Source organism: Varanus komodoensis, unplaced genomic scaffold (genome assembly GCF_004798865.1).
Source record: "Varanus komodoensis strain SLA01 unplaced genomic scaffold, ASM479886v1 scaffold48, whole genome shotgun sequence".
Taxonomy (NCBI): Eukaryota; Metazoa; Chordata; class Lepidosauria; order Squamata; family Varanidae; genus Varanus; species Varanus komodoensis.
The window spans coordinates 1,295,714-1,323,524 of record NW_025336059.1 but is presented as its reverse complement, the minus strand read 5'-3'; the positions used below and the strand labels follow the sequence as shown (position 1 = coordinate 1,323,524).

Here is a 27,811-nt window from a genome sequence, read left to right as displayed (position 1 = left end):
CCCCCACATCACCTGGACTGACCCGGTCGCGCAGCCCTGCGGGGTAGGGCACAAGTCCCGGAATGGCCTTCGTAGCCCCAGAATCCAGTTTGAGGGGAGTTGGGCGATCTACCAGCAGATGTGTTCAGTTCAGATTTTCTTGCATGCTTCCTGGATTGTTGCACATGTGACTCGTTTCTTCCCCGCATTTTCCATTATGGGGAAAAAATTGACATCAGATTTTGGGGTGGGGGCTGAGTTTAATGGAATGGTGACAGCAAAATGCCCAGCTGGTGGGTGTTTCAGCCATTGCTGTGCGCGCCACGCTTAAGTCCCCTATGGCTGGGCTACTGCATCACACCTCGGAAGGAAATCGGATGGCTTGCGAAAGCTGAATCCCAAGCATGAAAACCTACCCCTGATGGAAGAGTGTAAGGCGCTCTCCTGTACCAGGTTAGACTGCTCTCCTGTCCAACCCAGGATGGCCTGTGCCAAGCCCTGGTGGCTCTCCAGGGATCTGGGGAGAGATGTTTTTTCTGCACACCTGACCCTCTGTAGCTGGGGATTCCCAGGACGGCAGCTGAGCTCTTCTGGGTGCAAAACAGGTGCTCCACCACGCTGCCCCATGTCTCTGCCTCTCATATCGGGTATCTCCAGTGGATGAGGTAGCAGGTGAAGACCTCTGCTGAGACTGGGTAGAGTAATCAGACCATGAGGACTAGAGGCTCTGCTCTAGCAGGCTTTCGGGTCAGAGGGGGTCTAGGGATGCAGCAAGGAGGGAGGGGACCTCATGGTGCCAGTTACAGGAGGGTCTTTCCAACAAGGAGCACCTTACCTGCATGACACCAGGTTAGGGGGTGGAGCGAAGTGTCAAGAAGAGCAGACCTGCAGGACAAATATACAATGAAATGGAACGAGGAGCAGAATTGAGCACGAGCTGAGTGAGACAGGCTTCAAAGGCTGCAGCAGGGTGCTTCGAGGACCCTCTCTCCAAGAGGTGCCACATGGGTAAGAGAGGATGTGAAGGCGAGACGAGGGCTCCGATTTCAGGAGAGAAACCCGGGCAGAAGGGAGTGGCTGCCGGCCTGCTGTGGCCCACCAATGCAGAGGACCTTCTGGGAGGGGCCTCTGGCAGGTTTGTGCTCCCTTGACCACCCCACGTGAGACGTGAGCCTGCAGCTCTTCTGGAATGTGCTCAGGACCTCCGGCTGGAGTGAGCGAGCGCCTCCCAAGCGCTGCTCCTGCCCCCTCCGACTTTTTGCACGCCTCCCCGGCCTCCCCCGGCCTCCTTTTCATTTCAAACTTATCCCTTAATGCTGCTCCCTCTGATTCCCCTGCCGATCACTCCTCCAGGAAGGGGTGGGAGGCAGCGCTGTGGAGGTGGCAACCGGAGAGCCAGCTCACAAGCCGGTGATTAAAGAGAGGCTTAGCTGCAGCAGCTCCAGCGAAGCTCGCCTCCTGACCGTCGGGGCTTCTGTTCTTAGCGCTCCCTCTTGCGTGGCCCAGCCCTCCCCAATCGTCGCCTCGCCCCCTCCGCCCCCACCCTGCAAAGCTGATTAATTCTGGCTGATCGAGAGCCAACCACCGAGCTCCAGCCACCCTGGAGCTTCCATCATGATGGAAGTTGAGAAGGACACGCACAGCCTCCCGCGGAAGGGGAATGGGTTGCGTTTTGCTCTGGAGCCCTCCTTTACCTGCCAGGCTCCAGAGTCCATACTGCATGTCTGGTCTGAGCCATTTGCTATGGGGGCAGGCGTTGGGGCTGTCTTTTACAGGGACAAACTTTTCAATGCTTACCCCTTAATTACTGAAACCTACACAATCCAGCTTTGTTCCCCGTTCCTCCTGCTGTCGGGTTCCTTTGTACACAGGCAGCCTGGGGAGAGCCCACCGTAAGATTGGTTGTCTGGCTCTTTTTCTGCTGTAGGTCTTGAGTTTTGGAGAGTTGAAGACAGGCTGAACTAATTGTTTCTCAGTGGTCCTTGTTTTAACCGTGCATGCAGTAAAATTGCTCTTGTAAACACAACAACACCATCTTGCGTCATGGCAGTTCGGCGTTTGGGGGCTGAATCGTGTTCCCCACTGACCTTCGTCAGGAATCTCTCCCTGTGTTTGATCTGAAAGAATGGAATGGGCCTGCTGTGGCTAAGATGGAGAAGAGTCCTCGCTTAATCCTCAAAGGTGGAGGAATCTCCCTTAATCTCACTTTACTGAAGCTTGAAGTGAACATCAGCCGAGAATTCTGAAATGGCCTTTGCCTCTGCAGAGGCGGCTGGAGAGACAAGAGTCTGGGACCACATTCGGACAAAGATATTTCTGCAGGGCTATTTTAAAAGACGTTCTTGACTCCAGTGCTGTTGACTTAGCTCTATCCGGCCCTGCCCAGCAACCAGTGAGGAGAAATGTCTTCAAGATAAGAGCAGTTTGACAACAGACGCAGCAATGGCTTGTTCCGTTGTGGGTCACATCATCAGGTGAGCTCCAGGAAGAGGAGGCCAAGGGTGAGTGGCCACTGAAGATGTCCTGGAGATGAGCAAGTTCAGCCCACCAGACTGAACCGTGTCGCTGCTGATGCAGGGACCCATGGCCACGGGGAGTGCTCCTGCAACTGGGGAAGGCAAGTCCCCCCAGCACCAGTGCTGAGTGACCCACAGGTCTTCCTGATCAGACAGGCAAAGTTCTTTTGGCAGCTCCAGCGCCTGAATGGCTCCGTCAGGTTTTTTGCAGGCTCCTTTCCTGGCTGCTTCTGAGAGGCAATGGATTCAGAAGGCAGCGGTGCTCCTTGGGAGCAAGTGGACAAGGTGCAGGATCCAAGGTGGAGAGCCTCACTTGTGGGAACTGGTCCTGAACTCCTCCTGGAAACTGATCCGCTTGGAAAACACCGTCTCGGCCATGAGCCCAGGCAAGTTCCTGCCCGCTTGGAATCCAGGGAGCCAGGAGCAAAGGGGCTACGTCAGGGCGTATTGAGGCAAGCCCCTTTGCTTGTCCACGAGGCGGTTATGAGCACATGTGAACGCATAATTTGGCCATTCTGCCAAGAAGAAGGCCCTGGCATGCACAACTCTCAGGGAATGCCGCGGGCTGTGGGTTTTGGTGCTTTGGACACGGCCACGTGGTGTGCGTAGTTCGCTGCCAGCAACCACAGGAGTGTCTCCGCCTGCTCTGGGCACACGGTGCCATCGGCAGCCCAGGACGGGGGCCTTGAACGACGCTGTGCCAGCTCGGGGAGGGAAGACGCGCACGCCTCTCTCCGCCTCCTGTGTGGGGCTGCCGTGTGTTTCTCCGGTAACCCGTATTTGTTTTCCCAAGTCTTCCGCCGCATTTAAATAGGGCGGCCTCCAGCTGTGGCACAGGAGCCTGGCAGGACCCCTCCCCTTTCCGCACACAAGCCCGGAGTGATGTAATTAATATTGATGGAGGGGAAGGAGCGCCCGAAGTGGGGGAGTGACTGCGTGCTGATGAGTGTCTCAGTTGGATCTCCGGCCTAGCAGGTCTCCATAGCAACACACACCTCAGCCTCATGCAGAATGCATGATGGCCTTTCCCTTCCTGTCAGCGCGGTCCCTTCTCATTCCCCCATCACTCCTCGGCGGCATCCAGGAGCGCCTCTTTGTGTTCCGTTTTGCCTTTGAAAGATTTGCGTCCTGCACAAAGTGCCCGAGAAATACACGATCCCAACAACTCGGGAGCCCCTCCAACCTTCCGGCCTGACTCGAGATAATTGGTATTTTGATCCTTCAAGAAGGAAAACGTGGAGCAGTAAACACCTCCTCCGCTTGATAAAGGCAGCCCTTCAAGGCCTCTCCGAGTCCTTTCCCAGTGCTTGACACTGGGAAATTTATCATGTACCGCACTGAATGAATAAGGCCTGCAATGATGATAGAGCAAAGCGGGGGGACAATGGCCATCTGGGAACTTCGGAGGGGTTTTGTTTTCAGCTGGGAGGAGCGACTGAGGACGAGACACTTTATGCTGGAGTCTAAACATAATGGAGTATTTCGTGCAACCCCAGTAGAATTAGTCCGCAAGAGCTGAGGAAAGCTGTCCGGGGCAGGACACTTTGGAGAGCCGCTGTAAGTTGGAGAAGACTTAGCAACACATCCCAACAACAATAGGAGTGCGAGTCAAATGAGGCAGCCGCTTCAGTAAGGTCTGGTCACGTGCACCACAACAGAATGTGGCCAACGACTCTCACTGCAGTCCAGAAAACCAGATGTTTACATCATTTTTAAGCTTTTTCTTGTCCTCTGTTTTCTTCCGGTGTAGTCTAAGCTTATTTTAGGATAACAGTCTTGAAGCAGCAGCATCTAAATTTGGGGTGTATTAATTTTCTTTTAATTAATTTAAGAACAGGCCTTTAATGCTGGGAAGTATTTTTTCACAACTGAAGAGAAAATGCAAAATGGCACCAACAGCAAACCGCGACTCCGAGGATATGTGTATGCAAATGTTTTTAGTGGGTTTTTAATAGCAATTTAACTGTCGCGGTGTTCCCCAGAGAATCCTCGTAATTGTCGTTAGGGCGAGGCCTTGGAGATCTCTAGGCCTGCATTCCATATCAAGCTACAGTTTCCAGTCACTTGGGCAATGGAATCAACTTCTCAAACACTCTATGTCTATGTCTGCATAACATCCGGAGATAATAGAAAATGGCGACTTGACGATGGTCTCTGGAATCTGCTGCCCAAAGTAACAGCTTGGCTTCACTCTGAAGTAGGGCTGATCCTGCAGGTTCTTGAGTGCATGGAACTCACTGCCGCTTGTCGGACGGAGCTTCCTCTGGAGGCGTCCTCACATCTGCTGAATGTCTGAAGAGGACCGGCCTTGTATTCAGGAAGCGCACGCATGCCGCCCATGCCGGCACGCACGGCCCAGGAGCGTGTGTCCAACACAGCAGTGTAATGGAGTCTGGGCTTGTGGGGATGAAATTTATTAGCAGGGGCTGGATGCCCCCTGCCATCCTCCTCGAACTGCCGTGTTTCCACGGGGACATTTTCCCAGCAACACTTTATTGTTCCTTGTTGTATTTTGGGATGACTTGCCCTCGAAGGGGTGATAGAGACTCAAGACCTGCTCTTGGTGGAGATGAAAGCTGTTGGGATTGGCTTGTAGGAATGGGTGAGCACAGCTGCCTGAATTTGGCTGCCGGGGGGGCGGGGGGGGCATGAGCAGCAGGGGTTGGTGTGACGGCTAGAGGAACATATTGCACATCCATCAAATGTGTATTTGAATCTTTTTATACCCCTCTCATGCGATTCCTTTAAGTCTTGCATTTATAGCTTGCATTTTGTATTGTATTTTTGCATTTTCTGCCTGGATCCTGCTTTTGCAAGGTGGGCGCATCTCTGCATAGCTAGATGGCAGGATAGGAATGTTCTAATGTAAATTTAGGCACACCTGTTACGGGATTGGTAGACCTGATTCAACAGTGGGTTTTAGATGTCTGTAGGCTTTTATTGCCGTTTGCCATGGGGTTTTCGTGGCAAGGATCCTGGAGTGGGTTGCCATTTCCTTCTCCAGTGGATCACCTTTTGTCAGAGCTCTTTGCAATGACCTGTCCATCTTGGGTGCCCCTGCATGGCACAGCTCATAGCTTCATTGCGATACGCAAGCCCCTTCGCCACGGCAAGGCAGAAGGGGACGGCAGAGGATGAGGTGGCTGGAGCGTGAGCTTAGGGGGACTCTTTCCTCCTGACTTCCAGGGGCTGGTGGAGGACAGGAGAGCCTGGAGGAATGTTGCCCATGGGGTCGCGATGGGTCGAACGTAACATAACATAGCATAGCATAGACTTTACTGGAGCATGATAGCCCTCATTTTGTGAATGCTCGTTAAAAAACCCCCCATCTTTCTTGTTCCTTCCTTTGCACTCCTGCATGTTCCCGGGGAATCCTCCCTGAGTTATGTATGGCGTATAGACAAATCTTACCTTGAAGGCCAACAATACTCATTAGAAGTAGAGAAAGGCCTACACAATTAGGTGGACTCTTTCCTCCTGACTTCCTCTGCCACGGCTAAATTGCCCTCCACGGAATATTCCCCAAGGCCTCCAGCTGTTGTGAGGGGCTTGACTCCTCTTTGTCTAACCAGGTGAACTGGAAGGCTGTTCCTTCACTGCATTACTGGCTCAAAATCTTCTCTCCTGTTCACAAATTTACCTGTTTTCTTTATACATTACAGCCCTCCTCACTCTGTGCTGAAGCAGCAGTGGGTAACGGTGAGGCGAACGCTTGCTCATTTGCTCCAGATAAATCTCTTTGTTCAGTCAGATAAGCAGCTTTTTCACTCAGCTGTCGCTGGGGAAGGACCAAACCATGTTTGTTTCTGGTCTGTGTCACTTTTGTATTTTTATAGCCACGGTTCCAGTGTGTGTGCTGATTGTTATCAGCCTTTGGATGCCACCAGACAACACTGGACTTCAGGCGGAGCTCAGACCGTGCAAGCGATAGGAAATCCCGTAATAGCCACAAAGCAATCAAAACAGCCCAGGTATGGGCCAGCACAACACTTCGCTGTGAAATCTGCAACTGCAAAGAGTAAACTAGCTCTGGGAAAAACACACAGTGTCACTAAAAATGTACAGGTGGAAACACCAAGTGGATTCCGCAGTTAACAGTTCAGAAGCTGAGGCGAAATATGAAAAGGGGTCCTTGCTTAACCTCCAAAAGAGCCCAGAACAGAAACCAGAAGCTGCCTGAGGAGGTTCGCCTGCAAAAGACTACTAGTTCTAAAGATCAGTCCCTGGTAGGAAGTAATCTGCAATTTCTTCTAAAAAAAATCTCTTGGAATGTATTTTTAAAAATATGAATTTCAGCACTTCTTGGTAAGCATCATTCAATATGTTCTCTTTAACAAGATCAAACCGTTGAGCACCGCGTTGAAACATCTGCGAAGGTGCCGGATGTTTTGGACTGCGGCGTTCTTGATCTGCACGCTGCTCAGAGAGGTCTGGACCAACCTGTTTTGTGCGGGAATGCACGAAGGGCACCTTCCCCGGACATTCCCAGCTCAGGCTAGACAGGGCTTGCTGTTGCTAAAGTCCTGCACTGACCCAGGAAATCAGCCAGGACGAGCCCGTTCGTGCCGTATTTTGCCAAGCCTGTTCTGGCAGCCTTGGCAGGCCGTGGCACAGTGTTCCGCTGTCGCCTGTCGCTCTGGCTGCCGGTCTCTTTCTACCTCGTAAGGCGTCGCTCTCTTCCGAAGGCCTTTCAGCCGTGGCCCTGCCACACCTTATTAGCCCAGGTGAAGGTGCAGCGCTTAAAAATAGGCACCGTCAATTCCGGTGCCTGACCAAGTGGGGTACATGCAATAAAAATACTTCGGCCTTGCTTCTGATCTTCTTGGGTGCTCAGATGTGCGCAGCTGGAGGGACAACTTGCTGGTCCGCCAGCCACGGCGCTGCACAGGCTGAGTTGTACGACTGGGGGCAGGATTGACCCCCAAGAACACGGCTGGGTGCTTGCACGGCCCCACTGCAGAAAGGGACCTACCTAGCCGTGATGTCTCTCTTGAAACCTAGCCACCCATTGTATGGGACGTGGTGAAAGCATTCGGAGCACTAAGACTTCACAGTGAGGGCAGCGGCTTCGTTCCGGAATTTTCCTTGCGTGTCGCGGGAGTGAGGGTTAGCAGTCATGTGCTAGTTTACTAAACGTAAGGGCAGGGGTAAAAAGCCAAACAAACCCAGAACAAAACACAGGGGAGCTTTCCCTGAGACGACGTTTTCATCGGCCACGCGGGAGGGTCTTGTCCAACCCTCTCCTTTTCCATGACGGACAGGGCATATCCAGTAGCTGCTCTGCGTGACGCTCGGTCTCTTTCATTCCTGGAAATGAGTGCTCTCGCAGGCTATTCCGCTGCATCAATCCAGAACAGGCATCCCTTACAACAGCACCACGAAATGCCGGTACAGGAGCCCCTTGTGATGCTGAGGATAATTTTCCTTTCAAGTCCCCGTTGGTCCCCTGCAAACATCAGAGCTCTGTTGGTTGCTGCCCTTCCTGAAAGCTTTCTCTGATCCAGGTTGCCCTTGTTCCTTCTGAGATCTGTTTTTTCCTGACAAGGTCTGTGCGGCACTTTTGGCCCTGAATACAACCCTGTGTTCCTGCACACAGAGGGAGTGTTCATTTTTCCACCCCAGCGCTTCTGCCTTGGGAGAGTTTTTACGAGGTATGAAACTAGGTAAAATCCTACACTCCTGTCTCCCACCCAGGAGTTTTAATCGCCTTTCCTGCTGTGCTTTTCTGATTGTTTTTCTCTCACAGCCTGTGCGATGAGGGACAAGCGTGTGCGAGCACGCAAGTGTCTGCATGTGTGTGTCATCCGGACCTCATCCGGACTTGCAAATGGGCGCCTCAAATAGGACTGCTCAAGAGGCCGTGCCTGGGGGCTCTTTTTCCAGGCAATGCCGTCAGCGGCCCGACACCAGAGGGTTGCTGGGGGAGGTAGCCGGAAGTCATCCTTCCTGAGCTGGAGGGTACTCTGCACATGCTCCAGTGAAGAATGTACTCTCAGTGCATTATGACGTCCCCTCTGCTGGGCTGGCCCCCCGCCTCTGGAGAAAGAGGACTGATGCTCAACCATCCCCCAGTCTCCTTGCATCCCCACTGACCAGGTTGGGTGAAGGTCTGACTTCGTACCTGGGGATCTGTGCTGGGATTGTGCTCCTCGCCTTGCAGCAGGTATGGAAAGAGCCAGGCCACCTGCCCCTCCAAGGGTGCGCAAGCAGCCCCCATGAGGGGTTTTTGGGGGTGAGGAGTGGAGGGAACTGGTGCCGCCAAGGTACGAGGTGCCCCGGGGCTCTCAGCCACCTTCCGCCCTGAAGCGCCGTGCTCAGCCAGGCCAAACCGGCCCTCCAAGTGCTCTGTGGGGCACGAGGGATGCAGGGGGGAGCTTTGCTTCTACGCCCCTCTGGCTGTCCTTGAGACACCCACCGCTCTCTGGGTTCCAGGCATTCAGGTTAGATCCTGCCCCACGCCCTTGTACTCGCTTTTCACAGGGGTTCAAATGAACCTGGACAGAGCGAGGAGGAGGCTGATCTGGCTTGGGACCGTGATACCTGGTGGAACGCCTCTCCCGACCTCCAGCTCCCCAGACACGATGATTGAATTCTGGGGCCTTTCTCCAGTTGCCGCCTCCAAGGGAGGCTTGGACGGTGGCGGCAAGAAGAGCCTTCCCAGTGGTGGCTCCCTAGTTATGGAATGAACTCCCCACTGAGGCCCACTTGGTGCCAACTGCACTATCTTTTCAGCTCCAGGTAAAGACCATCCTCTACTGCAGGGACTTGATTAGTTACTGGAGTCTGCTGGTTGCTAGGCAGAGTTTATCCGGGTCTTTCTGGCATATGATTCTGCTTTTTTGTTTTAATTGGCTTTAAATATTGTATTGCTAACTTTTCTGGTGTTTTGATATGTTTTAATTGGCAGAGTTTGCATTGTTTTGAAATATGCTGCTGTGAACCACCCAGAGATGTTTGGCTGGTGGGCAGTATAAAAATTAAATAAATAACCCCCTCCACCCCCGCCTCCATGCTTCAACTGTGGGGTTCTGACAACTGCAGCGTCTGTTTTCCTGAGAAAAGCATTGCTGTATAATCTTTCCCATTGCTGCAGATTCCGAGTTTGGAAGGATCTCAGAAAACGGCTGCACACGCTATGAATGTTCATGTAATTAATTTGGGTTGGGGAGAAAATAAACTCCCGCATTTTAAAAGGCACCGCCATCCTTCATGGTCGTTCGTCTCACGTATTTGTCCCTCTGAAATGTGAAATCGGTGTGGCTGATGCCTGACCAAAGAGGCGTAGCGTCAGGTGGAGAGTGAGCCAACTCCTCTGCGTCTTCCTCGGGGGCTGTTTGTCCCCCACACAGTCTCTGCAAATAACAGTCGGGCTGCTTGCACGCTCGGTTCCGAACAGTTCACAGCAAATGCAGACCAGGAGACTTGCCAACACGGAGGATGCAAAGCAAAGCAGGACTGAGTGGCTATAATTAACTCTGTCCTGATTAGATCTGCTGTTGCGCATTTCAGTTAGAATTGAGCAGCGATGGCCCCTTGTCCTGCCTCCTCCAGATGAAATATGTCAAGACTGCAGGCATGTATAGACACGGTTTTCACAGAGGACTCTTTTACGAGATGCCCCTTGCTGGAACAGAGCACTTGGTCGAGGGCTCTTGCACCTCAAAGCAAGTGTGAATTCTCTCACAGGTATCCTTGCACACGCAGCAATCCTGACCCATTCCCTTCTTCAAGCCTACGTTCCTTCTTCTGAGGGTGGCTTCCTAAATCCTAGGAAAAACAACCATCCATAAAATTCTGCACACTGACCATTTGGATTCTGTGTCCTGGAAAGTAGAATTTGCGTATATTTTGCAGACTGCGCAAATGCGCTCTTGGATTAGATGATGTACTTTTCAGCATTTCGTATACTAAGTCAGACCTTTGGTCCGTCTAGCTTCATATTGTATTTATTGGTTATAGTTCTGTCCGGAATATTTTTCCTGTAAAGAATCAAAGGCGGCTTACGTAACCCTCCTCATTTTATCTTCGCAGCAACCCTGTGAGGTAGGTGAGGCGTGAGAGTCAGGGATCGGCCTGAGGTCAGCCACTGGTGGGAACTGGAACCTGTCTCTCCAGAGTCCCGGCCCAGCGCGCTGCCCACTTCGCCTCCCTGGCTGCTCTTCAGCCCTCTGGTTCTTCCCTGAGCTCACCGCAGAGGCTGTGGATTGACCCAGCAACCTTCTGCAGGCCCCACAGGGGCCGGGCCGCTGGGCCGCATCCCTTCTGAGCCCGGGGAGTGCCGCCGGCATCTCTGCCCCTGCCCGAAGGGACACTCCTCCACCGGCCCAGCGTTCCTTTGTGCCAGCTCCCATCACCCGCCGCCCTTCTCGCCTCTTCTCACCGCTCCTCCTCACTCGTTGGAACGCTTTTGTCCTTTTCTCACTATTGTGCAAGGGGCCCGGCTGAAATTCCCTGCAACGCGCTCTCTTTTTCAGGGGCTTTTTTCCCTCCTCCTCTGGGCTTTAAAAATTTATTTATGGGGCTCTCGGCTGTGTCATTCTTGCCATGTCGCTTGTGTTTCCAGGGCTCTCGAGGCCATGGGGTGGGTGGAGGCAAGACGGGTTTCCATGGGTCACGTCTCCAGGGCGCCGAGGCCCCCACATGCAGAGGGAGCTGCCTTCCCAGGGTTTGCTGGGCGAGCGCATCCATGCTGGCAGGGGGCAGTGGGGCATGCCTGTAAATTGGCTATTGTGATGGCATGCAAGGTCAGATGGGGCTGCGCTGTGTGTGTGTGTGTGTGTGCGGGGGGGGGGCAGGTGAACAGAGCTTTCACTAAAGCTGCTTTGCCCCAGAAAAAAGCCCTGGTTCACCAGGTTGAAGGGATGAGGCCAACGCCCGGCTCCTCCTCTTCCTCACTGCCCAGACAGGCGCTCCATCCTTTGGGTTCCATTCGTATTTGGGGCAGCAGCGGCCTCACCCCCTTGGCCAAGAGCCCGTTCCTCTCTTTGACGTCTCCTCCCATCGCTCTGGTCCTGGAAGATCAGTGCCACACCGCAGGGCAGGAAGGCGAGTCGGTGGCAGCGTGTTCGTGTGCAGGCTGCGCCCCGTGATGCAGCTTCGTGTGGCAAGCAAGCGCCTGCTCTCACGTTCGCATTTCCCCAGGCCTGCGCCCTTTGCTGGGTGGATTGATCCACAGACTTGTTGGCTCGGTCACTTGTGTTGATGCCGAACAGGAAGAGGCAGAAGAGATTTGGCAGGGTGGGCAGGGCAGGGGAAGGCAGAGAAGCTAAAGGTCTAGTTGGGTACGGAAACAGTTGGGGCTTTGCTGAGTTACTGTAGCAGGGAGCTGGCGTGGTATAGCCCTTTACAGCCTCCCAACTAAAACAAGCCTGGGAATATTTGGCGCTCCCTGTGTTACTGGGCAGCAAATTCCATCACCCCTCACCATGGCTAGATGGGAGTTGCAGTCCAGCAGCATCTGGAAGACCACCATGTTCCCCATCCCGTGACGGAAGCCTGGAAAGATCCAAAGTCAGGTCCTCACTGAGCCATGAAATTTCCTGGGAGATCTCAGGGCAGCCTCTCTTTCTCTTAGCTTAACCTAGAAAAGCTGAGGAATGAAGGACAGATGCTCAGCTTGCTGCTTTTAACCTCCTCTTTCCCAGCCCCTGTTCTTTTGGTCTTTTACAGTTTAAGCTTTGATGGCAGGAATTGTCTTCATGGGGATAATGTATGGGTGGGATCCAGTGAGGCTGCCCCATATCCTCAGCACAGGAGCCCTGGAGAATTAGTGGCATCCCATGCCTCCCGCTTCCTTATGGACGTTAGTTCTTCAGCGGGAGAGGGAAGGAGGCTGCAGGGGCCCCCCGGATCACGAAACACCCTGAGCCCAGGCTCGAGGGCACCTTTGATAGCCTTGCGACGAGGGTAGTTTCTGCCTGGGTCCCCAGCCCCGAGATGGGTGCCTTGGATTCTGTGACTTGTGTAGCAGCTTGTGCACTCGGTCTGTAAGTCACTGTGGGAGCCCCCCGCCCCACCCCCTTTTTTGCCTGAAAAGCTGGGTACTTACACCACGCACAAACAGATTCCAACGCCAGAGGGCTGTTGAGGGAATAAAAAGAAAGGACCATGTACACAGCCCCGTGGAGGAAGGATAGGACAAAATTCTGATAAGCAAAAGCGAACACGCCATTCAGCAAGAGGGTCCTGCTGAAGATGACACACCAGTGGTCCATTTCGTGCAGCCCCTGGTTTCTTGCCATGGCTGAACAGATTCTCAGGGGAAGCCCACAAGCAGAGCATGAGAAGTAACTTCCCCTCCCCTTCGTACGTCCCCTGACAACTCTTCCGAGGGACGGGCTGCCGCTGGAGCAGCAGATTCTGCTCCCAGCGATCGTGGCTGAGTATGGAAAACCCCAATGCAGCGTGTGGAAGACGCTGTGGAGAAGCCCACGAACAAGGCGTGGGGGGCAGCAGCGCTTCTGGTCTTCCAGCCCCGCTCATCAACTGGCACACAGAAGCAGAGACAGGGCGGCCAAGGATGTTTGAGGCAGCTGGAATCATCCCAAATGACTTCAAAGCTGTTTTGGCTCCCGCTCTTGTTTGCAACCTGCTTTGCAGTTCGTTCAGGTGGGAAAACGCCCACCGTTTCCAAAATTCGTGCATTTCAAGAAAGCCATGAGTTTGTCAAGTACAGTTTGCAGATGCAAACACAAAGAGATTTTGTGTTCGGGAGAATTTGAGACCAGTTACAGGGATGTTTGGGCTTCAGATTTTAAATAAGGCATTTTAGAAGAGTCTTTGCATATCTGTCTGTCTGTCTGTCTGTCTGTCTATCACACCATCGCCCGCAAGCTTGAAATGAAACCCCCATGCTTCCCCATTCAGAGACAGACTGCCTGTGCATGGAAGGCCCTATTTAATTGCCCTGACATGGATATGCTGACCTTCCGGTAAATTGATCAAATTCCATTTCAAAACCTCTGAAACTCAAGATGGACTTTCCTTCTGCAAGCTAGCTTTTGAACATCAAATGAGAAAGTATTACATGTTTCCTTAATTATCTAAAAAAATAGTACTCATGGGTAGTCACTATGGATATTCACAACTCTTTACATTAATTGAGGGATGGCTTAATTTCCATGTGTTTTACCAGATGCATCAGATGTGAACCTCAAATAGGCCATTTGAAGAGACACATTCATGCATCCGATGCCACGGACCATGTCTGCACAAGCTCATGCCAAAACAAAAATGCTGCTTTTTAAGCTTCCAGAAGATTCTTGGCTAATGCATGTTTGATTTGCCACATGCTCATCCTGCTGCTTAGTGTGAGCTGTGCAGCTTGACCTGCAAGCACTTCTTCCAAATATTTCACGTATGTGGGGGCCACCCATGTTTCTCCCTCAGCGAGAGAAAGGTTCTTGCAACCAGCATTCAGGCGCTTCCCAGCTTTTTATCATTCCCCAGCAGGTTCCCCGGAGAGAAGCTTGAGTCAAATGTAGATTTGTGCAGGGGAGAAAAGAAAGGGTAGCAGCTTCCAACATCGCTGGAGTGGCTGTTGCACAGAAAGTGGAAAAGTCCAGCCCGAGTCCTTAGAGGAGTGTGTGTTTGCGGAGGTTTCATCTGGGTTAAAACCCGCCTTTCCCTTCTCCCCCCACCCCCTGGGGGGATTTTGCACACGCAGCTGTCTCAAAGTGTTGCTTTGATAGACCTTTGGCCTTTACCTCACTCTCCCCCATTCCTCTAAGAACCCAGCGGGGCCTGCAGAAAGGTCAGCGCCATGGCTCCTGGTTTCATCCATTCATTAGCAGAGCACCCTCTCCACTCCTCTGCCAGGTCTACCTGCTAATACTGCCCCATGCAGTCCTCTCCCCTGCTCAGCGGGTGCCTGCAAATGCCGTAAAGATTGGCAGCTACTGGATCGTCTCTTGCTCTTGCTGTTTCTTTCTTTGGACTAAGCATGCAGCCAAATTCTACTGATGGGGGATTTGGCTTGAAATCTGCAACTGGGGACAAGTGGCACATGCCGAAATAGGTGGGGCAGGTTTGCCAGGCTCTGAAGGTTCCTGCGGGGACTGATGCACCTTTGGCCAGGGTAGGAAGTCTCCCCCTGTGCCCCCCACACCAAGGATTCTTGGTTCTCCTCTGCTCCTGCAGCAAGCGGAACCTTTTACAGACTGTGATTTGTGTGGATCGGAAGCTTAGAATGAAGCTAAATATGAGCCAGCGATGCAATGCAGCCCACAAGAAGGGCAATCACTATTTTGGGATGCATCAATAGAAGCATCACTTCCACAACAAGACAGATACTTCTTCTTTACTCTGCACTAGTCAGACCTCACCTAGAATATTGTGTCCAGTTCTGGGCACGCAAGTTTTTGAAAGATGCAGAAACACTAGAAAGGGGTGAGAGGAAGGCAGCAAAGACGATCCAGGGTCTGGAAATTAAGCCCTGTGATCAGAGACTGAGAGAATGGGGCATGTTCCACCCTGAGAAGAGAAGACAGAGGGCATATGAGAGCACTCTCTACAAGTACCCCAAAGGCTGCCACAAAAAGGAAGGAAAGGATCGTTTCTCATGCATCCCTCAGTGTAGGACATGGAACAGTGAACTTCAGCTCAGGAGATCAGCTAAGGAGCTGGTGAAAACCAGACCACCTCTCGCTTGGGTGAAGGCCTGGTAGTACAGGGAAAGCCAGTGGAGGAAGTGTGGGACTTTATCAGTGCTGTGGTCCAACATCAAGTCAAAGGAGTGGACCAGTTAAAATTACACTTGGCATTCCCACCACCGAGTCCACAAACAGTATGAACCTTCCTGAGCGTGGAGCCAGCTCTGTTTGGTGGATAAGGGAGGAGAGGAGAGGAATTCAGTTTGGAATAAGTCCTGGTATGGGCAAGAACTAAGTGCACAATTAGAGGGTCTTGACTTCACGGAGATCTCTTGCTAATGACCTTCATTGGCTGTTGTTAGAAGCTTCTTGTGGTGATCTTTTGGGAGAGGAAAACGCGAAATTTGGGGGAGAGACACCAATCACAACACTGACCCTCAGCACCTCAGAACAAATATAGTTTTCGGAGAGCAGCAAAATCCTGGTACAATAGCAAGAAGTAGCTTTTCCTGATGCTGTTTCCTGTCTTCAGGAAATGTACTCGCTGCCCACTGAACAAATATTTTTAAAACTAAATCGGTACTGTTTAATGTTTGTTTAATATGACACGGACCTGCACTCAGGAGTGGGGGAAGGTCCCCCTTGCTTTTGTAGCGATTATGAGGCAAGCTGGCGAAATAGCAATGTTCCAGGGATGTCAGGAACGGTGTGTTGGCCTAGCTTGACTTCTTCCATCTCTCTCTCTGTCTCCCGCACATGTGCTCAAAAGGATATTTTCGGCATCTGTGGGAGAACAAAAGATTTCTGTGGTATCTTTAGCTGACAGTTCATTTTAAATGTCCTAATCGTAACAAGAATATTCCTGGCCTTAACAGCCCGCCTGCAGCTTGGTATTTAATCAGAGATTGACGGCTCGTTTTGATTACACCGGGAATCCAAAGATCATCTTTCGGTGCTCTCACCCAGTCTAAATCCCTCCCCCAGCAAAGTGCATCCGAAATAAATGGGACAACCCCCCAGTGCCTTAATTCAATTTAACCATGTGCTTAAATGGGTCGTTCGGTCCACGCCTCAAATGCTTACCCTCCGATTTTCTCTGTTAAGCTCTCCCATTTGATTATTCTTCCCGCCAACTGTGCCCCCCCATGCCCCCGCTGCAAGGGTAATTTCTGCCAGAACGCTTGAAAGTTTGATTGCATATGAAGGACTCCCATTTTGGCAGAGAGACCCCCGCTGCTTTGGACTCGAGCTGCCCCCCCTTCCCCTGCCGCCTGGTGAGTATGTGCGAAAGAGCCAATTACCACACGCGCGTTTCATGTTTTTAACGTTTCGATGGGAGAATTAAAGGCCTCATTTCATCCGTTTGTGCGGCTTTTGATAGGTGCCTTGCTTCTGAATTGCTGCCTCGGAGAGAGGCATTGTTCCGCACTCCACCCTTCCAAGCCACCCTCTGGTGCAGCCCAGACGGTGGGGAAAGACCCTCCGGAGAGTCCCGGGGGCTTGTGGGTAATGTCAAGAGATGCTCAGGCTTTATCAAAGAACAGGGTAGAGGGGGACAGCCTGCTCCCTGTTGGTCCCACTCGCTCAGCAGTGTGCAAGGACAGGTGTCTAAACAGAGGCACCTCGCTTGTGATTCAGGACGTCATTGAGCCTGGGTTAGAGTGGCCACTGAAGCGCCTGGTCCCCAGAAGAGAGCGCTACCCATTTGCATCACAGCCGGCGAGGCCAGTGAACGCAGGGCTGGGACTCAGGTGTCCTGGGTTCGAGTCCCCGTGCAGCCGTGGGTGACTTCGGGCCAGCCACAAACTCTCAGCCCAACGTACCTCACAGGGTTGTTGTTGTGAAGGTAAAATTGCCAGGAGAAGGAAAATTATATAAGCCGCATTGAATTTGTTGTATGGAAAAACAGGGCATAAATTTCATAAATAACATTTTGGATGCAAATTTAGAAATAAGCCCAAAGGGTGCTTGGTTGTTTACTGCATTCCTATCCCTGCCTATTTTCCTGCAAGGACCCGAGTTGGCTTGTGCGATCCTCTTCTCCACTTTATCCTCCCCACAGCCCGGCAAGGTAGGTGAGGCAAAGAGCCTGTGACCGGCTTAGGAGCACCCAGGAAGCATCGTGGCTGAGTGAGGACCGGAGCCACGCTCTCCCAAGTCCCCGCCCACGGCTCTAACCCCACTGGCCATAATAATAGCGCTAGGAATGGAAGGCCATAGAAGGGGCAGCCCTTCAAGCCAAGGATGCCTTCAGAGAGAGGGCTGGGCTGGGGAGGCATCGTCAGGGCACCTGGCCACCCCAGTGGGGAGATCCTTGTTCCCCCCATGACCGCCCCTTCCTCGCTTGCCAGCAGGGAGCCCGTGGCTCAACTGGAAACATCGGAAGCCGCTCCTCTGTCCCACCCTCACCGTCGTCTGTGCCAGAGCGCGACGGCGAGAGAGGAGACATCTTGCGCCGGCAAAGAGGAAGCGTGGGGGGAGAGGTGGCGAACCGGGGCGCCTTTGGCACGTGCCCGGCACACCTGTGCACAGCACTAGCCCAGCCCGCACACAGCCGGGGCCTGGGCCAGCGCGAGGGGTGGCGGGACAAGGGGTCGCAGTGCTGAGGAGGGGAGCGGGTCCCGTGGGCCTTGTCAGTGGGCCCCGCTCGGTCGTGTGGCCCCCGGAGGGGCCGTTCCGTAGCACCGCCTGCTCCATCGCCTGCGGGTGTTGCTGGGGGCTTCAGAGGTGCAGCGCACCCTCCTCAGGACACAAGCTTGCCCCCAGTTGCAAGTGCGTGTGTGCACGGTTGTGTGTGTGCGCAGATGTAGAATTAATTACTGTAATTACTTCTGTTTCACAGAAGGGAAGCTAATCAACTTCCTACTCAAATCACACACCGCAGAAATGTCTGCTGTGCTCGCTCGCTCGCTCGGTCTGTCTTCTGGGGAGCGGGTCTGCCTCCGCGTTCCGTCTCCATCCGTCTTCTGGTCAGAACAAGGCCGTGCCCTCCGCACACCCAAGTGGGGCGCGCAACACCCGCCCCTCGAGCGCTGCGGCACGTCGGAGACACAGCCGCGCGCTGAGTGCCGAGCACCCGTTAACCGCCGCAGCCCCCCGCCAAGAGCCTCGTGCGGCTGGAGAGATCCAAATTCTTGCTCCCATTAGGCTGAGAAGCTCCCTGGATGAGGCTGGGCCAGCCCATAACTTTCAGCCTAGCCTTCCTCGCAGGGTTATTGTCGTGAGGATAAAAAAACGGCGAGGGCCATGAGTGCCACCTTGGGCTCCTTGAAATAAAGCTGGGATTGAAATGTGGCAGGTAAAATGAATTTCCTTATGAAGGCCTTGCTGGTACGTGGGTCTTTGTTCACGAGCAGGCTTTCACTCCGATGCAAGGAGGCCCGTAACCTCTTTCTGCTCCCCTTCGGGAGCGGCCAGCAAAAAGATTGGGTCGGCTGCCATATCTCCAGCTGTGGCAGCCCGTCTCCCGTTCTCCAGGCGCTGCTGCTTGCTTCCTTGGCAGGCAGACACCGGTTCCGACTCCAATTTCTCCAGTCCAGACTCTGTTCTTGCAGTCCCGGCTGGCTCCACAGGGCTTGGAAGAGCTGCGGTGCGTTGGCAGGACGCCTGTTTCGCTTGTCGAAAGTCTGAGTTTCAATTCCTGATAAAGGTGGGGAAAAATCCGGACAATAGGTACATCCGCACAGTGGAATATGTTTCTATAAATATCCTCAAGCTCTATCGACAATTTAGCCTCTCTTAAGATGACGCTTGCCATCTGTGGGTTTTTCAAGTATTTATGTATTTAAATGAAAGCAGTACGTGCTAAAATTCTCTCTTCTGCACAACTGTTCCAATGACTGCATTGGGTCACCCCAAAAGGGGGCAGCTAAGTAGAGGAGAGGAAGAGGCCCGGAAAACATGGGTGGCTCCTGGCCCTCAGGCTAAAAATTCAATTAAATAAATTACTTTTGAAAAGAAAACCTCTTTGTTTCTCTCCTTCCAAGGCCCGGGGAGAAATGGATCTTCCTTTATTTGCTCAGCAAATTGGACCCCCGACTGAGTCACTGAGATATAACTGCTGATAATAAGCACCTTTTGCAAAAAGTGGGGCATCTCTCTAATAGGAAGAAAGGCTTCGATGGAGGGCTAAGTGTTCCTTGCCCCCCGCTTTTTTATTTTGGAAAAGACTGCCACTTAAGCCCGCTCGCGCCCCCCCCCCCCATCTCATTACTGCGTATTTAGGAACAGAAGGTTTAATAATAGGCTTCATCCCTGCCCCCTCACAGAGTTAGGGGCCACCTAGTGTGGATTAATTGACCCTGAAGTCTAAGATAACTTATTGTTAAAGAAGAAGAAAAGTTATTATCTCACTCTGTCTTGCCAAGCATCTCCCCGTACTGGCAAAGGGCTCTGACACTCAACGGCGCTTCCTCTGTCCCCACATTTTCATGCCCGCATCCACACTCGCATCTGTGTCTAGCGCAGCTGTGGCGGCCCTCTCTTTAATGGAGGGACCCGAGGAAGCATTAGCGGCTTGACCAGAATTGACCCACAGAGAAAATGACCCCACAGTGGAGGGGGAACACCCGTGGGACGATTTCAGTGGCTTCCCTCCTGCGCCTGTCGTGACCTCGCTCCTCTCCTGCTCGCTCAAGCAGCAACAATCCAGGTGGGCTGTTGTCTTCCCCTCTTGTCCGTGTTGACTTTTCCCCAAGGTTGTGGTGACGTTTGGAAGCCTGGCTCACTTGAGCTCGACTGACTGCTGACCGTCTTCCGATCGGATGATTAGAAGTGTGTCGTGTCGGGCTTTTTTCTGTGGACTCCCAAACAGAGCGTGGTTTTTGCACTGAAAGAAAAAAAACCATTGAGGAAACGTGTTCAAAGGGCACCGACTGCACAGCTCGTGTCTGTTGATGCAACTCGCACAAATTTGCGCAATTCGTGCAGCCAGCACAATCCGCATAAGATTTGCCCGTGTTTGAAGTTGGGAAATGCATAGATCTGGCAGGATTGTCATAAATGGAGTCAGGACTGCATCTTTGGCTTTCCATTTGGTGTGATCTGCACTCATTTCCTCCGGGTTTTCTTTTTTTGGAACCTGCTAACCATGTCTCCTCATAGAGACGGACACCCACGGATTGGCTTGGTTCATGCAACAGAGCGTTCCGGCCAGCGTGGGACTCACCAGCCACGATCCAGGGACGGGACGGCCAGGTCTTGCCTGGTCCAGTCTGACCGTCGCCCAAATGCTCGCCAGTGCCCTGGGCGGGCTGGGGCTGCTGGTGGCCGATGGGGTGTGGGAAGATCAGAGGAAGCCGCTCACCCGTATAGTGTCTGCTCATGGATCTTTCAGAGCCATCTTGGCCAGCTGCGTCCTGCACGCACCCGCATCTGCCGAGGGAGGTCAGGCGCCGGGGGCTTGCTGAACCTGCATTAAATTATTCACTAGGCCCCGACGGAATGAAAAGAGGGAGCGCGAAGGTATCGTGCAGCAGAGGCGATGGGCGCCGTCTCCGAGTGACACAAAGGAGAGAGCCGCCTTCTCCAGGAGCAGGGACTCCCTGGCAGATGCCTCTGGGGTCCTTCGGGGTGTCTGGAAATTCCTCCCCAGAGTGGGCCTCTCCTGGGCGTATGTGGTTCTGGAGGGCTCAGTCTGCTCCCAGTTTGGTGGTGGCGGAGTGAGCAAACGAAGGGGCAGCGCCACCTTTCCCTTTTACCTTTCCGTGGGGCAGAATTTCCGGAGAGGTGCTGCAAAGGTCACCGGCGGTCCCTGGGCTGCGTGCTGCCCTGGGCTCCCATTTTCTCTTCCCTCCAATGACCTGGAGCATGAGGGCAGCGCATGGGGTTCCAAGGGGCAGGTTATGGGGAGAAGAATGGCGTTTGCCCCTCTGCTTCTCCCCAAGCGCCCATTTAAGCTCCCATGGCAGGGACAGCTCTGTGACCCAAGGAGAGGCAGATTCGCAAAAAGGAGGAAATGCATCGCCTAAAAAGAGGCCAGGAGGGCACCGCAATTTGCATAGCAAGTGCCTGTGGTAATTCCTACCTGCTGATGCAAATTTAGAAATAACAACTGTGGTATAAATAGAAGTACAGTAGGTTGGAGAAGGCAACCCCTGTGTCTGATCGGTCAACCGCTCTTTATTTTTAAACTGGGCTTACGTGGGATAGCCCTCAGGAGAGAGGATGCCTTCAAACAGAGGACCGCCTGCTGTGAACTAGGACACCTGGCCACTCGGGGAGGGCGTGCCAGTGGAGACAAACCTGGGGTTTGCCCAGATGCTAGATATTCATACTAGTCCAACCCAGAAACACTGATCATTTCTCCCTCCAGGTCTTTTTATGACAGGGGTGGGCAACGTGTGTCCCCAGAACATCTGTTAGTTTACCCCTCCGGGGTTAGTTTTGATTCTAAAAAGGTGTCCGTAGCAGGAATGGAAGGCCCACAGGGCTTCTTTTAGCCCATTTGCAAGCTAAACGTGGCCTGTTCAGCACCCTTTAGCAGTAAAAGGCTTCCACTTTGCTCAGGAGCAAGCTAAATTTAACGGCTGTAGCCTTCTGCACTGCTGCTCATTTTTTGCAGCCGACAGACCAGGTTGGGGACCCCCAATGCACTGCATGGCCCCCCCATGGACTGTGCAGGGGCCCAGGAGGCAACTTCTAAACCGCCAGATGTCGCCTGCCTCTGTTTTAAGGGGAGATGTTTTTCACAGATTCACAGAATGGTAGAGTTGGAAGGGTCAAAAAGGCCACCAGGCCCAGCCCAGTGCTGGCACAGGAGGCCAAGTTACACCAACCCACTTGGGTGACTGCCGTTTCGCCGTGAACGGCTCTAGTGCGGGAGAGCCCATGACCTCTCCTGGCAACTGGTTCCGCTGCCATATGGCTCTGACAGCGAGTCATTTTTCCCTGGTGGCGACCCTGAATCTGGGGTGCCGTAGCTGAAGTTCGTTGTTCCATGTCCTGCGCCCAGGGATGAGCGAGAAGAGATACCGGCTTCCTCTTCGTTTCAGCCTTTGAGGTCCTGGTAGAGCAATGCCGGAACCCCTCCTAGCCTTTTCTTCTTGAGGCTAAACAGGCTGAGCTCTCAGCCTTTCATCACAGGGCTTCGTTCCAGAGCTGCATCATCTTTGCTGCCCTCGTCTGAACCCTTTCTACTTTTTCTACATCTTTCTAAAACCCGGGTGCCCAGAGCAGAACACAGTAATTCCAGGTGAGGTCTGACTAGTGCAGAGTAAAAGTCAGGAGCTAGTGAAAGGAGCGAGTGCAGAACTCCTTTCTCGTTCTGAAAGTGATGCTTCTACTTATGCATCCCGGATGGCCTTCGCCCCTTTTGCGCCTGCATCACACTGCTGGCTCATCTTCGGTTTGTTGTCCGCAACAGCTCCAAGGCCTTTTTCTTTTTCAGTGCTGTTGAGCCAAGTGTTCCCCATCCGACCACAGGGTTGTTTGCATGCAGAGCGGGGAAGCTACAACCTGACACCTGGCCTGCCGCCTGAGTGGGTCCAGGGCATGGCGTGTCCACATGGCGAGTGGAGGCTGAGGAGGGACATGCCGGCTTCCCAAGCCACCGGGGAAAGTTGGATCCCCTTCCTCCGGCCGCGTCCTACACGCACCGTTCCTCAGTGGACGCTTGTCTCAGCTATTTCCCAGCTGAGTGACAGTTCAATAATGTAGTACAGACTTTTACGACTTCAGCTCTGGAAAAAGGAGGAGGAGGAGGAGGAGGGAGGGCTGTTTGGGGGAGGAAGAGGAAAAAATAATCATCAACTCTCTCTGCATTTTTAGACACCCGTTGCTTTTCTCGCCTCCTTCTCCACCCGCTTATCTCACTGTGAGGAAAGAGAAAAAGAGAGAGAGAAAGATTTGTCTGCATTTTTTTTTCCTTTTAAGGGAGAGAGCAGGGGTAGGGGAAGAGACGATCCACAGAGCTTCATAAAAATGATAAATTGCTTTTAGATATTGGGCAGGAGAGAAAGAGAGTTCTTTTTTTATTTGACGATATTAGTCTCTTAGTGGTGCATTGTTGCCCGGCATATGAGCTTAAACTCTCTAGGCAGATGAAGCCAGGCGCCTGTGTATTGAAGTGTAAATGAACTGCTAGCAAGCCTTTTATTCCACCCCCCTCACCATATTCTCTCTTTTTTTCCACACACTTTTTAATTTTTTCCTCTCCTGCTATTATGTAGGCCAGTCATTTTCTCTTAGGTGCTCTGTGTTTGTGTGTGTTGTCCTGTATAAATATATTTTATTTATTTGTTTGGAGCTTTTCTATACTGCCCTATCACCTAGGGTCTCTATATTACATACATATAATCAAATATATCAGATCCTGCCCCCCTTACATATGCATCAGTCCTGTATTTTGAACATTTCTATTCTATCTTTCCATCCACCAGGAAGACGTAAACCCAATTAAGCATATCCCAGATGGCAAGCACAATGTCCACCAACAGAGTATCCACTTGATAACGCATGCAGACTTATTAAAAACAATGGATTTTAAAGATTCAAAATGTTTTACAGTTGTCTAATATTAGATCTTAACCTAGGAATTCTTTTGGTGTACAATGCCAGCTCCAGCCAATCAGGCACAGGGTCGAACATCATGGATAGGTGTTCAGGCAGCAGAACTTCTGTATTTGATCCCAAGATGTACATGCCACTTCATGTTCCAGTATAGTGGTTTGGGAGCTGTGGGCAATAGAAGATACATCCAGGAAGAAAACGTTAACAACTTAAAAACAAGATCAGTAAAACTGTTATCAGCTAATCCATGGCTGGCTGGTTCAGGCATACTGGTCCTCCACAAAAGTAGCAATGAAGCCAAATGATTTCTGAAGGCATAACTGATAACCAGGCGCTCTCAGCCGCTCTTCCTGGTGCAGAGCCGGGAAGGCGAAGTCTTCCCGTTTGACAAAGCAGCAGTGCCCTCGGGTTTGCGGTGGTTAAGCGCATGGGGTGGGGACTCGGGACCCCTTTCTGGGTTCGCGTCCCCGCTCAGCCATGGAGCCAGCTGGGTGGCTTTGGGCCAGTTACAGACTCTCGGCCCAGCCCACCCCACAGGGCTGTTGTGTGAGAATAAGATTGGGAGCAGGGTTTGAAGAACGGTGCAAGATGCTTTGGGTTCTTAAAAGAAAAGAGGTGGGGTGTAACTGGACAGCCCTCGGAGTGGGGTGGTGTAGCTTGGTGTCCTGCAACAGCAGGGGGTGGACTAGATGGCCTTCATGGCCCCTTCCAACTCGACTCTTCTCTGATTCTATGAATGTATGATTCTTGAGAACCGCTGTCAATACTGTAGACCAGCCTTCCCTGCCAGATGGGTCAGCCCACAAGTCCCATTATGCTAGCCAACATGGCAAGAGAAAAGCCATGGTGGGCAGACCAAGGTCCCCGTGTTCTCTTCCAGCCATGGCTGAACGTGGCTCATGAACACCCACAGGTAAATAGGGCTGCAGCAGCACCCACCTGCCATGTTCCACAGCAACTGGTGTTTCTAGGCCTCTGAGAGTGGAGGTAGCGTTGCGCCATCAGGACCGTAAATCGGAACCCTTGCTGTGAATGCCTCCGACCCCCCGCCAGAGCGGTCCAAATTGGTGGCCACCAATCCATCTTACGGAAGTGAATTCTGCGGTTTTACCATGCGCTGCGTAAAGAAGCCTTCCCTTTCCTCTGTTCTGCATCTCCTGCCTATCAGCTTCATGGGACGACCTCACTGAGTTCTAGTATTATGCGAAAGGAAGAAACCCCTCTCTCTCCCCCCACTTTCTTCAGACTGTGCGTCACTGTGTACACCTTTCTCATGACTTCCCTTTCTCACCCTTTTTCTAAGCCGAACAATCCCAGATGTTTTATCCTTTCCATGTAGGCAAGGAAATAGATTTTATAAGCTTCCCCTTGCTTGGAGATGGCAGGGGTATGTGAAGCTGTTTCAATAAAGGAAACAGTTTCATCCTCACAGCAAAAGCAGCTTTTATCTATTGAATGATTGGGAAAGGCTATTACTTCTGGTGCTCTTCTTAAAAGCTGGCGGCATCAGGTCATGGCACGGCTTCCATCAACCACCCTGGCTTTTGTATGCTGGGAAAGTTTACCGCTCCACCTGTTGAACCTTCATAACCCTTCCGACATGCTCCTGGTCAAGCCCATACAGTTCAGCTAAACTGATTTATTAAATAGTATCCTACTAGAGAGCTTCTCATCTTTTTTCCCTAAGCAGGAAACTCACACATTTCTGACCGCATTTCTGTAATTTGGTGTTTTTCCCGCTTTGGCACAGTCCGTGCCCTTCCTCAGGCTAAAGGCTTGGAATACCTTTACTTAGTCGCCAGCAGCAAGAGCCTCCAGATAAAAGATGCCCACATTTTTGATATCTGGATCCACTGCGATAGCCTTTGGTCCTTTCTCTTTGGCTCCCCCCCCCCCCCCCCCGGCAGTGTAGGCACGCAGGAGCTTCCCCTAAACTGGAATTTGCACTGGGGCTGAAAGAGACTCCTGAAAGAAAGGATGTAAACGGAGAGAGCTGCAGCAACGGCCTACCATCTGCAGGTGGCCCCTTCTGAAGTAGGACAATTAAGCTGGAATTAAGCTGAGCAGGCTTCAGAGCGGGAGCTTGCCCTGCCGCAGAAACAGCAAACGATCACCGCTCTCAACGAGTCGCCATCTGTGGCCGAGGAAGGATCGGGTACCCCAGTGCCGAGATCTAAGGCCCGCAGTCTGGCCGGCGTGGTGTCTATTTTGAGACAGCATGAAAAGTCACACGCTTCTGTGCGTGTGTGCGTGCTTCTCGACTTCACATACCTGGCGTTCCTCCCACCTCCAAAAGTAAAAAAGAACAGCCTACCTCTGCCTCATTTGCAATTTAGATGGGAAACTGGTCTGCGCTGGCTTTCCTGATTAGCATGCCTGATAAACGGGAAGGTGCATCTCATATTGGGAAGCCGAACCCCTCCACTCTTTTCCCTCCCGACACTCCCGCGATCCTCTTTGCAATCTGTAATGATGGCGTGTCGATGAATTTGAGGGTGCTCCGTGCAGCCGAGTGGCTTGAGTCTTGCTTTTTCACATGCCAGCAATCTGCATTGTTGGGGGGGGGGAGTGGCATTTTTTTAAAAAGCAACACAACCTGTCTTCTATGAGAGGGGTACAGACACTCACTCCTGGGGGACAGAGCTGGGCTGCCTGAATTCCCAAAGTGGGGGCTGAGGCTTCTCTTCAAGGTTCAATTTAAGCACTTCCTGACAGTCAGGACCCCGAGGGCGTGGAATGGGCTTCCACGGGAGGTGGGGGGGGTCCCATCGGTGCGAGTGTTCAAGGACAGTCTGGACATGCACATGGTGGGCATGTCGTGAGCGGAGCCAGCTGGTGCCAGAGGTCAGACTAGATGGCCCGGGAGACCCCGTCTGACTCACCCTGTTTCTGCGTTTCAGCCTTTGCCTGCCAACTCCAGCGGCCTCCCTTGCTTGACTCTCTCTTTTCCCTTGTGCCCGCAGTGTGCCGAGGGATGCTCTGCGGGTTCGGAGCCGTGTGCGAGCGGAGCCCCACAGACTCCTCGCAGGGCCTGTGCGTGTGCAGAAAGACCACGTGCCCCTCGGTGGTGGCCCCCGTTTGCGGCTCCGACTATTCCACCTACAGCAACGAGTGCGAGTTGGAGAAGGCGCAGTGCCACCAGCAACGCCGGATCAAAGTCATCAGTAGAGGGGCATGCGGTGAGCGGAGGCGCCCGGTTCCTCGTCTGAGTCAGCGGGTGGGGAACCTTTTGCAGCCTTGGGGCCCCATGCCGCTTCAGGAGGAGGCTGTACCCACTGATGGGCGGGGCCAAAGGGGGGCAGCCAGCGCCAAATACCCACACATTCCATGGCGTAAAGCTCTAACTTCCCACCTTTAAGATTTTGGAGGGGCGATCACAAAAGTCGGGGAATCGCCCCCGTGGTAAGGGATGGTGCTGGGAGAAGTGGGCCTGGCCATCTGGAGAGGGCGGCACTGAGAGCCTGGAGGGGCCTAATATTGTCCCCCCCCCCCCACAGCCCTTTCCTATTCCATTTTGACCAGTAGATGCCCCACCCTCCACCTGATCAAATTGGGGAACCCGTCGCCCCTTCTGGTGGCTCCGATCTTGCCCCTGCCATCGGGGGCCGACTTGCTCCTTGATGCCCATCATCTAGAAATAACGGGGGGCAACACGGACCAAACCTTTGGGGGCGTGGTGAGGAGACGTTTGCTGATGGATGCCGAGCATTTTGAACCCTCCGTCAGAGGAAATGCAAACGTTATTTCGATCTCATCCTGCCCGGTGGCTCAGAACTGCCTTGCCATCTCGCCTCCGTCAGCCCGGTCAGCGAGAGCGAAAGATCCCCTTCTTGCCCGGCAGACACATTTCCTCATTCTGGGAACTCAGCTGGGGAAGAAAGTTGCATTTGCTGGAAAGGGGAGTCAATGTCGGCGGGGAGAGAGCTGAAGCCGGGCGGGAAGGCGGCAGGGCAGCGGCATGGGAATGCCAGGGCAGCGGCGGGAAGGAGCGGCCCCGGGACGTGGCCTGGCGCCTCGAAGCTCAGCTGGAGGGGAACAGGACAAAGGGGTGCCCTGCCTCTTTGGGAGACCCTTGTGCACCCCTCCTGCTCCATCTCCTCCTCCCTTGTCTGGGGCAGGCCCGCCTCCGATCGTGGCTTCCGGCTGCTCGGAGCAGCGGCTCGGAGGCAAGGGGGCCTGGCACACGGGCGCACGAGAGTGGCCCACGCCCAGGAGCGG

At 53.0% G+C, this 27,811-nt stretch overlaps 1 protein-coding gene across 4 annotated transcripts in view; it reads left to right on the top strand.

Moving 5' to 3' along the window:
- AGRN (agrin) overlaps window positions 1-27,811 on the top strand; it is a 179,150-nt gene that overhangs the window by 92,727 nt on the left and 58,612 nt on the right. For all 4 annotated transcript variants that reach the window (XM_044445431.1, XM_044445432.1, XM_044445430.1 and 1 more), the window contains one exon: window positions 26,557-26,772. In XM_044445431.1, the coding sequence (XP_044301366.1) occupies window positions 26,557-26,772 (216 nt within the window). The remainder of the gene's footprint in view (window positions 1-26,556; window positions 26,773-27,811) is intronic.